The sequence below is a fragment of the Gambusia affinis genome, linkage group LG10 (genome assembly GCF_019740435.1).
Source record: "Gambusia affinis linkage group LG10, SWU_Gaff_1.0, whole genome shotgun sequence".
Lineage (NCBI taxonomy): Eukaryota > Metazoa > Chordata > Actinopteri > Cyprinodontiformes > Poeciliidae > Gambusia > Gambusia affinis.
In genome coordinates this window covers 1,093,029-1,106,123 of record NC_057877.1, presented here as the reverse complement: position 1 = coordinate 1,106,123, position 13,095 = coordinate 1,093,029, and the positions used below count along the sequence as shown (strand labels likewise).

The window sequence follows — 13,095 nt, the reverse complement described above, 5'->3', positions numbered from 1 at the left end:
GGGGCGCTCAGGCTGTAGGGGTGAAAAATTTGTGTTTTATGTGGAACGGAGACGATGTGTTTTACCTTCAACGTCATATCATCTGAGCAGGATGCTAACAGGTTCCCCGTAGGGTCCCACTTGATTGCATTAACTTCATTCTGCAGAGAGAGAGAAATGAGGACATGTAGAGACAGAATAACATCAGTTTCAACATGAATGATTTATCTGCCTCCACATCACTCACTGAGTGTCCCTGGAATGTCTTAATAGGCCGGTCTTGTCCCAGTTTACAGACGTGGATGCACATGTCCGTACTACAGGAAGCAAACGTGTTGTTGCTCTGCCAGTCCACATCCAGAGCTGGAGCTGTGGGAGACGGACAGCAGGGTGTTGGCGAGTTCAACGAGATCCCAACAATCCCTATACAACCCATAGGAGACCTGCTGTACCTGAATGGAAGGGGAACTGCTGCTTGGCCTCTCCTGTGTGAGCGTCCCATATGATTGTAGTCTGTAGGAACAGATGGAGGGATGAATTAAGCTCTGCTGTGTGTCAGAGTCCAGATGTTATCGGCTTCTCATGTATTTACCTTGTCTACTCCTGCACTCAGGATAAAGTTGCCTTTCTTATTCCACTTCAGGGCAAAAATGGGGCCTTTGTGTTGCCCCAGGGTGCTGGCTAGATTACCTGCAAGACGACAACAAAAGCTGATGTCAGCTGACACTGAGGCGTTACATAATGCTGCCAGTAGATGGCAGTAAATAGGAGCAACAGCAATGAGAGGATGATGAGTTATTACAGGATCCAGGGACATGATGATGAAAACTAGCTGATCGTGAACAAACATTTTTCATTTCCATCATTTCTCACCGTCTTTTGTCCATATTCTGGCGAAGCCGTCATATGAGCCTGTGGCCAGCAGGGTGCCCTCGCTCTGCAACACAAACACAAACGTTACTGATCCAAGCTGAGCTGCAGATTTATGCTCAACTTATTAACCAACATCTGTCTGGGAAAACAAAAACCAACATCCATACTGCTAATGGTGAGTCACCATGGTAACCTGCCTAATGCTCCATGACAGCTTGGTGTGTGTCAGTGTGCATTTAGAAAAATGAGATGATGTTCATGTGTTGTGTCAGTTCCTGTTCCAGAGGAAGTTTCACTGATCTATTCCTCATCAATGCATGACGGTTGAAACTTTTATTTTAGCCATCCACCATTTTATGATGTCACTCCCTCATCAGGGGAGTGACGTCCCTCGAGTGTCAGGAAATTCTTAGAAAATACTTTAAAAGTTAAATGTTTAAGTTATTTTTATATACACAGTATTTTAATAACTGAAAGTAACAGTTACTGTAGGGTTATAACAATTCATCGGATTTATTGTGTTTAATTAATTATTGAAATAATCATTAACTAATTTAGTAATCGATTAGATGTTAACTGGAGGATACAGACCAAAATATCCCGACGGCTGAGAGAGCAACACACTCAAAGCTAAACTGTCCAAAACATCTTCTGTCTGTAAATCTGTCCTACCCAGAACTGCTCTGGTTGGTTGAATGATCTGCTCTGAAGGCAGCGGCTTTAATTGGATCTCACAGCTTGTTGGTATGAACTCACGTTCCAGTCCAGAGAGGTGACATCTTTGTTGCTGGGGACGTCCTGTCCTCCTTCTCTGATGCAGTGCCTCAGGACCAGCTGTGTGGAGCTGCTGGTGCTGTTTTCACTCAGGTTCCAGATACGAGCCGTTGAATCCCCAGACCTAGACACACACACACACACACACACAAACACACACGTTACATCTTCCAGATTCTAGCTGATGTATACTGTGTGTAGGGGAAGAGGCACTGACCCAGACGCCAGCAGGTCGCTCACTGGGTTCCAGGCACAGATAAAGACCTCTGACTCGTGGCCCCTTAGGACCATGGCCTTGTTCTGAGGGATCTCCACGTCTCCATCCACCTCCATCAGATCTGAGTGGTTGTCTGTGGACACAGTTGGAAGTGTCACACACCCAGCAGATGTGGGCCGTGGCTTTGCTAACCGGAGAGCTCCTACTCACTAGCTAAGGCGTGGGCTCCGTTCTCCTCGCCGTTGGCAGTGTTCTCTCCGTTCTTGGCGTTGCCGGCTATGCTGCCCCCTGCGGCCGACGCCGGCGCCGAGGCTGCAGCCTGCTGTTGGGCCATTTTGTCCCGGTACGCCTGCTGCCTCGTCTGGACCACGTCTGGCATCACTGCGTCGATGAGCGACAGAGACTCGATGGGTCGGCCGTCAAATAGCGTGCCGTCCTGCGGAGCGACACAGGAGAGGACAGAGACAGGAAGTGAGAGCTGGATGGAGCGCTCCGCAGCAGGACCAGGTGTAGCGTGAAGGGGAGGGGCTTGTTTCCCACCTCGTTGATGCTGACTTCAGCCTCCACATACTGCAGGCCCTTCTGGATGATGCTGATGAGGGCAGCAGGGGGCACCAGAGCTCCGTTGATGTTGGACTGGCTGATGTGGCTCTCTATGCCGAATGTAAAAGCAGAGTGGGAGAACCCTAACAAACAGGAGCACAACAGAGAGGGTGTTTAACAGCATCGCCATGGAAACCAAGGCTCCCAATGAAAACAGAACCCATTATTAAAGTTTTTTGAACTTGGGTTTTGAGGGTTGAATGATAAAAAGTTACTTCACCTTTGTGTGTGTCTTGTTTTGACTTTTACTGTGACAAACATAGAAGTAAGCCCATGTTTACCAAACAGAAAATTTATTGTGAAGATGAAATATGCAAATATTTAAGAATGGTAGATATTTATGGCTACAACTCATTCGTTTAATGACTGGCTGGGTGATCAGTTGATTCTCAGAAGTACATTTATGAAATTCTGTCACTTTTGGTCGACACTAAAGCTTTGTTCCAGATTTTATGTTGAGTCATCAAATGATGGCCAAGAAGAAATAAAATGAAAACAACGCCTATTAGGAATGAAGCTCTGGGTCTTCATCAAACCTGGAACACTGAACAGCTGAACTAAAAGTCTCTGTGTGGTTTCCTTCCTGCCTTTGCTCTTTTCTAACCCACATTCACAGTGTTTGGTAAACAGCTCGTGTAAATAACGTTTGTAAGGTGACAAGGTGTCAAGTCTGAATGTAAAGTAGTGGAAGAGCCTATCAGATTGTTTGGTGGAAGTGGGGATGGATACCTGATTCCTGTAGGTATCTGTAGACCAGGAAGTTGACCTCATCACTGCTAATGCTCATTTTTAATCCAGTTACACCATGAGGTCAGCACACACACTTCTGGCCTGGAACACAGAGAGGAGCATCATCAGTGGCAGGGAAATAAACTCACACAGTTTATTATATTGGGCTCATGAAAATGAGATGCTTCTGGAACAAAAAATGTTTTTAATAAGAGTAATCAGTATGGTCTATTAATAATTTCAATTAAATGCGAAGCGCAATTCAGAGTCAAAAATAAAACTGTCAGTCATTTGGATGTGAGGCAGACAATACAATTCTGACCCCATTATCATTAGAGGCTAACTGTTAGCCAGTTACAGCTTATGAACCATTTACATCTGATTTCTGACCAGTTGATTTTCTAAAGACTCAACATGGCAGCGTCAGGAGAACTACTTCCCATCTACGATAACTGATTCCAGCTTGAAGCTCACGTCTATATCCAGGTCTCAGACCACCTCAGTAAATACATTACCAGTTAGTACTACAGCGAAGGACATGATATATTTCACAGAGACAAAAAGAAATTCATTATGCCACTTTTTAGTGGGAGTTGAAAGTTTAAAGTGTTAAATTAACAGATATAAATCCCCCCACAACAATTCCAAGAAAACGAACGGATTTCCAAAAACCCAACCACAAAAATGTAATATGGCTGCCAGTGGAAACATGGCAGTATAAACAGTAACTGATAGAAACGGTAACCGGTAGAAACAATAGAAATTTGGCCAGAGATCTGCATTCTACCAGCAAACCGCAGTAATGGTGGTCGATGACGTAACCATCCGGCATCAAAGCAGATGAAGCGGGAAGCAGCATGGCTGAGAGCACAAAGGAAGACCTCGTTAAAAAGGCACCAAACATCAATTATCTGGACATGGCTCAGGTTCAGTTATTGTGTTTCCATAGAGGGAGATATTTTTCATTTACTTATATAACTTTGATTTAATAAGGTGGTCACCATTCAGATTAAGCTGCATATGCATAACATGAAACAGAAAATATGCACTCTTACTCACACAAAGTGAATTTCAGACAAGAGCATATATCTGCATGTTATATTTCAAAAATGAAAATGAAGAACACCAGCCATAATAGAAAATGTTTACATTCCTCCTCTTCTCAGAGATTTTCATCCTGGGGGAGATGGCCAGTGTGTGGATGCTAATGAAACTCTGCTAGAAATACACTGTTTATATGAATACAAAATTATGCTCATAGTAAGACCATAAATACATGTAAAATATAGAGCTCCTCATCAGAGAGGCTCCCTAAAGCAGTGTTTCCCAATTCCAGTCCTCAGGGCCCTCTGCCTGCATGTTTTATGTGTTTCCCTTCTGCCACACACCTGGATTGAATCTTTGGGTGATTAACAGGCTCCTGCAGTACTTGGTGGCTGCAGAAGATGTCATGCAATCATTTGAATCAGCTGTTCTGGTATAGAGGCACATCTAAAACATGCAGGCAGGGGGCCCCCCCCCGAGGACTGGAATTGGGAAACACTGCCCTAAAGTATAAAAATGGAGAACTTTATTTCAAACAAGAAACATTAAAGAGCTACATAAAACATGGACTGCAGAGAAACAGATGTACACATAAATTTAATATTTAAGGGGATTATATAACATGCATTAAATCAAATTAAATTGGTGCTTGAGTCGTTCAAGAGCAGCTATACTTTGAATTGAAGTTGGTGATTTAGCATTAGCTTCTGCTAAATACTGTGTTGGTGGAACACGTTAGCATTAGCAGAATGATTGGTGCTTGAAGATTAGAGCAGCAAACATTTTAGTTAGTGGTACTCACCACTGTCTTTGTATTATTTGCTACCGCTTTGTCTTCCAAGTTTGCTTGGAAAGTAAACTTTCCAAGTTCAAAGTTTACTGTTTGCAACAGGACAAACATGTCCTGTTGCATGTTTGTCCTGTTGCAAACATGCAACAGGACAATGCTGTTCAATGATTGTCAGTGGAACAGGAGTCACTGATAAACTCAGATCTTATTTCTACTTGTTGTCAACATGTAATACCTGGAAAATGAACAATGTGTTATTCTGGGGTTAATGACAGAGTTCAGTGCCATCAGAACTTGAGCCGGCTGTTTCTGGCAGCAGTCGGGGTCATGGTGATGTTAAACCTGAGCCACGTTTCTCAGCTATCGCTACACTTCCTCTGTGTTCTCTGAGAAAATACCTGCCCAACAAGTTGAAAGGTCAAACTCTGCTTCGTCCTTCAATCACAAGAAAGGTTTACACACATGTATTATCCAAAGCTCAGGCTGGCCGCTGCAGCGTTAGTCCAGTGTGGCTTCGGTTAATGTGATCACAGTTACCCAGAGATCTTTGTGTCTCCACCAGTGACTATACCAGAACAAAAATTAAAGAACGCTCTAACAACACACCTGCTGTCGAACATGAAGGGAAAACACTTTGTTCCTACATTATATAAACATCTCAACAAATTTATTTCAATCAGACTGACGGAATCACAGAAAGTGAACCCTGGTTTGCTTTAGCAAGACAACAGCCACCACATTAACCCTGTGTAGGTCCTGTTGGTCTTTGTGAAGCAGCCCAGGGTCTGAGTGTGGCGAGCTCAGTCTGCTGCAGTGTTAGAGGTCTGCTTTCTGTCCTTCGTTATGTTCAGGTCTGTGGTTTCGCAGCACAAGACTGAGCAGTTTCACAGTTTACAACATCAGGTGTCATAAAGATGCTGCTTTTCTAGCAGTAGATTTTCTTCCTGTTTATGACCATCTCTGCTTTTCTTTGAGATTTTTTTCCCCAAAGTACTGAAAAAAAAAAGAAATTAAACCAAGTGCCCTGCTTGCTCTTTGATATAGGTAGAATTTATGAATCTGATCATTAATCACTGAAATACAGGATTATTTTCTTTATGAATCTAAAGGAAATCACATAAAACTAAGGAACATGTGCCTAAAATAAAAAAGCTGCATCAGGTAACATGCTGAAGCTTGAGGTGGGTTTTTTTCTAGTGTATTTCTAAACATAAAAACATTAATCTGATTGTCCAGTATTTCACCTACCAATAAGCAATCCAAGCCAGTAAAGTAAAATTAAATTTGATTTCTGGTTAATTCTTTAAGCTAGGTTGAACTTCCAATGTTTTTAAAGCTTTTAGCATTTTTCAATGTAATAAATTCCATTTGGGGGGGGAGAAGATCAGGAAAATACAGTATAAATTAGTCATTCAACGGTTGGTTACTCTTCACTGATGACCTAATGTGATGAATGAAGCGGCAGCACAAAAAATGGTTGCATTCAGTATACACACCATGTAAAATGACAGAGCATTAGTGTGTTTGTGTCGTTACTGTTGCTAATTTTAAGAATAGGACGTATTGACTTAATATTGTGACTGTTAGACAGACACAACATCTTCACAGGAGAATAGAGCTGCCAATGCTGATCTGTGGACTCTGTATAACCCCCAGGACATCAAAGGAGAAAAGGTTCTGTGTGTTTCTCTGACATGTTGGCTCAGCAGTGCCGACACATCTGCAGCTTGGACAGTTAGTGGAAAGTGAGATTTAGCTGTGCTTTCTGTATTAAAAGCATGGTAGACAGCCTGGCTTTACTGTGAGTGTATATACCTGTGTGGTGTGTGTGTGTAGGTGTGTGTGTGTGTGTGTTTACATCTCAAACACAATACATGTTCAGGCTTTGCTCTGCGTCTGCTCTTGCAACTTTGCTAAAGTTAAAGTAATTTAATCACACCAGCAGTCAATCAAAGACAGGTTGTTGTTTTTTTGGGTTTTTTTTAACCATTCCCTGGACACACTGGTTGATTACTTTATTAGGATTTAACTGAAGTCCAAAAATGTATATTTCTTTTAATTGTGTTGTACTGTCTGCATCCATGGATGGATGGATGGGTAGTTGGTGTTTAACTATTGTCAATATTGTCTTCAAATTAGAAATAATTGCCTAGTTTAACATTTCTAATACAAAAACGCAGTAGACAGCTGGTGGAGTTCACTGGCGGCCCTACACCAGGCTTAGCTTGGTTTCTGGGGAACAACCTTCAACTACTGGCCTTTAAGAAATTAGTTAAAGTAACTAGTAGTAAATAATATAGAAAATACAGACTGATGTTTACAGTCGCTGTGCTGACCACTATTATGAGTTGCTAAAGATAGTTTTAAAAAAGTTAATTTTGTAACAATTCTCTCTGTCACAACACTTCAAACTTGTTTCACAGTGATTGCTTTTTCACACATGGAGTGAAATCGCCTCTGAGCCTAATGTAAATATTTTATGACCCCTCCTGGCAGCAAGGCTACATGGAAACTATTCTCTGATCTCGGTTACAACAGATAACACAATAAAACAATCCTAGCTGGCTAAATCTCTATCATCTGATTAAAGTCTTACAAGACTATTGTGGGTCGGTCCCTCTTTACAAGGAGATCAGAAGAGACGCAAGGCAAAGATATCAGTGTTTTAGAACACTATCGTGGTCTCAGTACAACACTTAGGAAGAGTGCAGCCGATGTCATGGTTGGACAGCGGGGACGGGAAACCTTCAGTTTCTGAAACCACACAAAGAAAACCTTGTAAAAGCGCAAACAAGTCAGTGCAGTTCACATGATCTTGTCTCTTAAGACAGCTGGAGGGTTAAATGTGTCAAGTTTTGGCAGCAGATTGCACTCTTGTAAGTAGCAGGAGGACTAACTGTTTTTAGAAGGGGTGCACTGACTGATGTTCCTGGTCAATCACAGTTATTAAAACCTGACATGTTTCAATGCTTGTTGTACATATTTGTTAAAAAAAGCAGTCAATAGCAGTAAGCATCTTTAAAATGAATGCCAAGAAATGCACTGTAATGTAAAGGATGTGCCCCACAGATCTGAAAGCCCCCTTTAGCAGCAGCAGCAGAATGTTATAATTAGATCCGGGCTTTGTGCAGCCATCCAGCAGCTATTTTTAAACGACCATTTTTCTGTTCCCCGTCCTCGACCCAGTTTGAGCTGCAGAGACCATTCAGGCAGTGATAACTTCAGCGCTGTAGTCAGCAGCGCTGTCTGTGGAACACAGAAACTTTGTAAACAACAAGCTGCATTTCCCTTCGCTGCAGTGGCGCTGTGGAGCCACAAACTGCAGCAGCAGCCGCTCTGTTCACAGCGTGGGGACAGTGGTGAGAGGGGAATCTCTGTCTTTGCATCCCAACCCCCTCCTCTCCTCTCTCCTCTCCTCTCTGAGACAACTGCCAGCAGCAAACTGGTGAGTACAATTCAATCCAGCCCTACTTCTGGAGCCACACAAAGACCGATCCATCAGCAGGAGGAGGAGGACCATGACATGTTTCAGCACTTGATAAAGAACAACAGAAGATATGAAATGACTACATTCTAAACCAATTCTGAAAGAGGTCATGTATGTTCTTACTGAGCTGAAACTTAAAATTTCACCCAGTGAGTCTAGAAATGTGTTATTAAACATGAGAACATCCATTACTATGGATTGAGTCATGTTGACTGTTCCAATGTGGGATGAACAGGAATCTGTCATAAAAGTGGTCATAACGTCCTTATTTCTTACCAAATTTGCAAAAATATGGTTTAAGTTAAAGCTGAGAAATTTGCTGATGTTTTGATGTGTAAAGTTTGTATTTTCCCAGAATACAAATCTATAAACTGTTTTGTTTCTGCCAGTCCTGTCAAGACACAAACGAGAACTAAGCAAAATCATCATTTATATTGGGTCAATAATTTAATTTTACATAATTTCCACTGTTAAAATTAGTTTGTCAAAATTTAAACTATGATTCCTATGCTTTATTAAACAAACAAACAAGGAATTTTTCTTGTAATTTATTCAAGTTTTAGAAATGACGGTGGCTGCAGTGCACCACAGCAAAGAAAATAAAGGGATAAACAGGTTTGGAACAACTTTAACTACTTCTATTCTGCTTTTCTAATTCGTACCCCTTAAAATAAGGTTTGTGTTGCTTTGTTTGCACACAACAGTTCTTTGTTGTCACAATTAATGAATTTACAACATTAATTGTGTCTGAAAAACCATTTTACTTTGGCATTTTTGTCAAATTACTAACTGTAAGCCCATGCCAACATATTGAATGTTTTACTAAGTTTTTTTTCTGCCTGAATCTATCAGTTACCTGATAGAGGGAGGTCCCTCCTTAAGAACATCTTCATGCATTATTTAAAGGGTGTTGTGCAACATTTACCAAACACATCAGTGATGAACCCTGAGAGAGCTCATCCCATTCATCACACCAGCAAATATTTGCTTTAAGTGGAAACAAACAATTAATAAACCAGCAATTTGTAGAAAAATATATTCTAAATTTAATCAATAATAATACAATTGAAATAGTGACGAGACATAGTTACACATGCTCCATAAAACTGACAGAATTCCATCCACAATTAGCATGATTTTGTCTGATGTGATTGGAAACGATAAAGTCTTTACCTGAGGTCATCAGGGCACATCGTCCATGTTTTAAATTGGCCCGTGATCCAGGACTACGTCTTCAATAAATGAAGCCTGTTCATGCAGGACCAGAGAATCCACTAGCCTAAACCACCTTTATATTGTTCATGTGGTCTTTAGGGTAGAAAGCTGAGCCGATTCAACAGTGAATCCCTCCTTAAAGTATGATGGTGAATGAACTTTCTTGATCATTAATACTGAAGAAAGAAAAGGTCACTGAGCAGTTTGCAGTTGTGTTAGTGAGGCTGAATTTTTTTCACATTATTTGAAAAGGAAGACACAATTATACAATTTCAAAGCTTTAACAACTTATTGTGGGGTTAGTGAGACCAGTTGGGATTAGCCATGGCTAAAATGACAAACTCAAACAGCAGTGACAATGAATTTTCTGAAGAAAATGCAGATCATACTTTAACTGAATTATCTGACAGGTTTCACACTTTTGAACACAAAGGCTAAAGTCAGAGCACAGTTCCTGTCTGCTGTTGTCCTCGTCTTGCTCTGTGCGGATATAAATATAGTGAACACTGACTAGTTTCCACTGAATTTAAAAGCTCGATCTAAAGGATATGTCTCTCATTAAGGTGGATTCAACGGCTGGCTTGTTTGATCAAACTTAGAAGAATTTGTTTTCTGTTCTGAGTCAATAATTTGGTGGTGCATTCCCCTCTGTAGCAGAACCTCACAAAAACTGCTTGGTACTATTTACAGCTTCTGACTGAAGCCTGATGGTTTGGATCCAGTTTTAACGAGAGAAATGTATGTCTCTCTTGCCAAACCAATTGAAACCACACATTACCAATTAATAACGGTGATTTTGATTCAAACCACAGAAAGTCTTGAATGATTTTCCCAAGCATGGCTACATGTCATCATGTGGAGCTGTGGTGAAGTGATCCAAAATTTTAAAGATGTGCCTGTTCACTGATGGCAGCGCTTTGTATATGTTTGGTGATTTTTTATTCAGCTTTCAAATATTGCTCATTAAAATTATAGTTTAAGCCTGTGTAGGAGTGATGGGGTAAAACAGCATTAGAATTTTGTATTTACCATAAATTAATTGGATAATTTATGGTATTATCAAAGAACATTTCCAGGAAAAAACATTTTAATTTCTGCAATTTTACCAAATGTACAGAACAACTGGCATTTGATAAATATACTCTATATAATATGGAGTATGTTGTGTTTTTAAGCATTAGTGGTGGGACTCCATTAAGATTTTCCTGGTTTTTCACTAAAATTAAGAAGCTTGCTCACTCCACCCCAGTTTTAAAGTCCTTCCACTGGCTCCCTGAAGCTCACAGAACAGACTTTAAAATACTGTTAGTTTATAAATCACTGAACAGTTTAGCGCCACAAAACATTAAAGATCTGCTGTTGCATCAACCTTCCAGACCTCTCAGCTCTTCTGGTTCAGAACCAAACATGGAGAAGCAGCATTCAGCTTCTGTGCTCCACAAATCTGGAACAAAACTGCAAAGCAGCCAAAATACTGAGTTTAAATATAAACTAAAAACTCTCTTGTTTAGAGCTGCTTTTGAAACATCATAAATGAAACATTAATCAACATTCTGCTGTGTAACGATGGCAAACATCAGACTTGTCCATCAGACTTATGGGCAAACCAGAAACATGTAAATATAAAGGTTCTGCCTCAGTGCAACCATGGTATCCCTACATCACCAAATACTGTGTCACATAAATAATTGAGGACTGTGTGTTCTACAACATGGTATTGTTTTGTGTTTTTTTATGATGTTATAAAGAACTTTGAACTGCCATGTTGCTGAAATGTACTATGCAAATAAACTTGATTGGTTGATTGATCAAGTTGACCACAGGGTCTGTAATTAAATAACTATAATAAATCACAAATCATTGACAAAATAAGCAACTTTTTCAATTCTAAAACCTTTCCTGCTGCTAAATTACTCAATAAATAATAATGTTGGGCAACTAGACAAGAGTATAAATGACCGGCGATCGGCTGTGCCATTCACCATTTGGTTTTTTTTTTAAGAGTGATTTTTTTTTTAATGTATTTTTTACTTGTGTTACTTTCTTAATTACAGTAATAATGCTCGATGACACCAAAAGAAACAACTCATGGAAAAAACAGCTAATGCCATTTTTAATGGGCCATACAAACTCCTTCCAGCTGTAAGCAACGTTTTTATTTTCCCCAGAGTCCCTTCAAGAGCAACGGCAATTTATTTACCAAACCCGGATCAGAAAGCTTGTATCCTGAATTCAGAAAATACATTTATTGAAATAATAACTGCAGGGACAAAGCCAATTCTAAATCAAATTCAAAGCGTAACAGAGCAGCTTTGACCAACTTCAAGACTCATTTTTACACTTAGCAGTTCAATAAGCACATTACCACTATGGTCTGAAAAATATACCTCTTCTTAGTATTATTTGTGGCCAAACATCCTATATTAGCAAATATTATTTTAACCTTTTATCTAAAAAAAATAAAAAATCCTGAATATCTATTTCCTATAGATTTGTTTTTTGTCATGATCCACTGTGTTTTATTTTATTTTTACTGTTTAGCATTGCTGGTTGCTCTATAACTTGTCCATCAGACTTACGGACACACCAGAAACATGTAAATATGAAGGTTCTGCCTCAGTGCAGCCATGGTATCCCTACATCGCCAAATAATGTGCCAGGTAAACCAAGGGATGGGCATCAAATTTGATACTGTTATAAGTACTGATTGAAATCTTGCCTATTCTACCTATTTACGTAAAAGCAAACAGGAGCTTGTTTTGGTACCGAAACACATCAGTGGGACAGTATGGAAAAAGAGTGAGAGATTTTACATGCTTGTCCTGAATGCAGCACAGCACGCGCAGAGGGTAATGACATCAGGAACTGGCTAGTTCAGTATGCAAAGAAAGCATGACCGGTAGAAAATGCTGAAATGTATGGCTCCACTTTTCACAATGCGATGCAAATTATGCTCGTTGAAATATTTGCAACGCGAAGTACAAGGCCAGCAGTGGAAACAGAGAGCACTTGGGCAAGCGCAACATTTTTCTTAAGACTGAAGAGTGCACAATTTTTGACAGCCTCAGACCTACAACTCCTTCAGTAGCCTCTGTTAGCACGCCAGCACGTGTCAGCAACTGAATCTGTACCCAGCAACTTGGATGAACAAATGTTTAATACATTTGGTGATGGCGACAGCGACATTTACGATGCAAGCGAAGGGAAATGGCAAACAGGAATACATGGAGCTGGATTTTAATTTGTGCAATAAGACAAAACAGATACAGCAGTTCCATTTAGAGTGCTGACCCGGGCCAAGAATACCTAAAGCGACTGAACAAACCTCACAAAAATATTTCTAATGGCAATCGAACTAAAACTGGAACCTACATGACATCCACC

At 40.3% G+C, this 13,095-nt stretch overlaps 1 protein-coding gene across 1 annotated transcript in view; it reads right to left on the bottom strand.

Moving 5' to 3' along the window:
* Nucleotides 1–13,095, bottom strand: part of tbl1xr1a (tbl1x receptor 1a) — a 44,843-nt gene that overhangs the window by 6,179 nt on the left and 25,569 nt on the right. The window contains exons 3-12 of the mRNA XM_044128213.1: nt 3,176–3,277; nt 2,384–2,529; nt 2,054–2,279; nt 1,844–1,976; nt 1,609–1,750; nt 853–916; nt 572–669; nt 432–492; nt 227–348; nt 66–140 (exon numbers count right to left, since the gene is read on the bottom strand). Coding sequence (XP_043984148.1) covers nt 66–140; nt 227–348; nt 432–492; nt 572–669; nt 853–916; nt 1,609–1,750; nt 1,844–1,976; nt 2,054–2,279; nt 2,384–2,529; nt 3,176–3,233 — 1,125 coding nt within the window. The 5' untranslated portion in view covers nt 3,234–3,277. The remainder of the gene's footprint in view (nt 1–65; nt 141–226; nt 349–431; nt 493–571; nt 670–852; nt 917–1,608; nt 1,751–1,843; nt 1,977–2,053; nt 2,280–2,383; nt 2,530–3,175; nt 3,278–13,095) is intronic.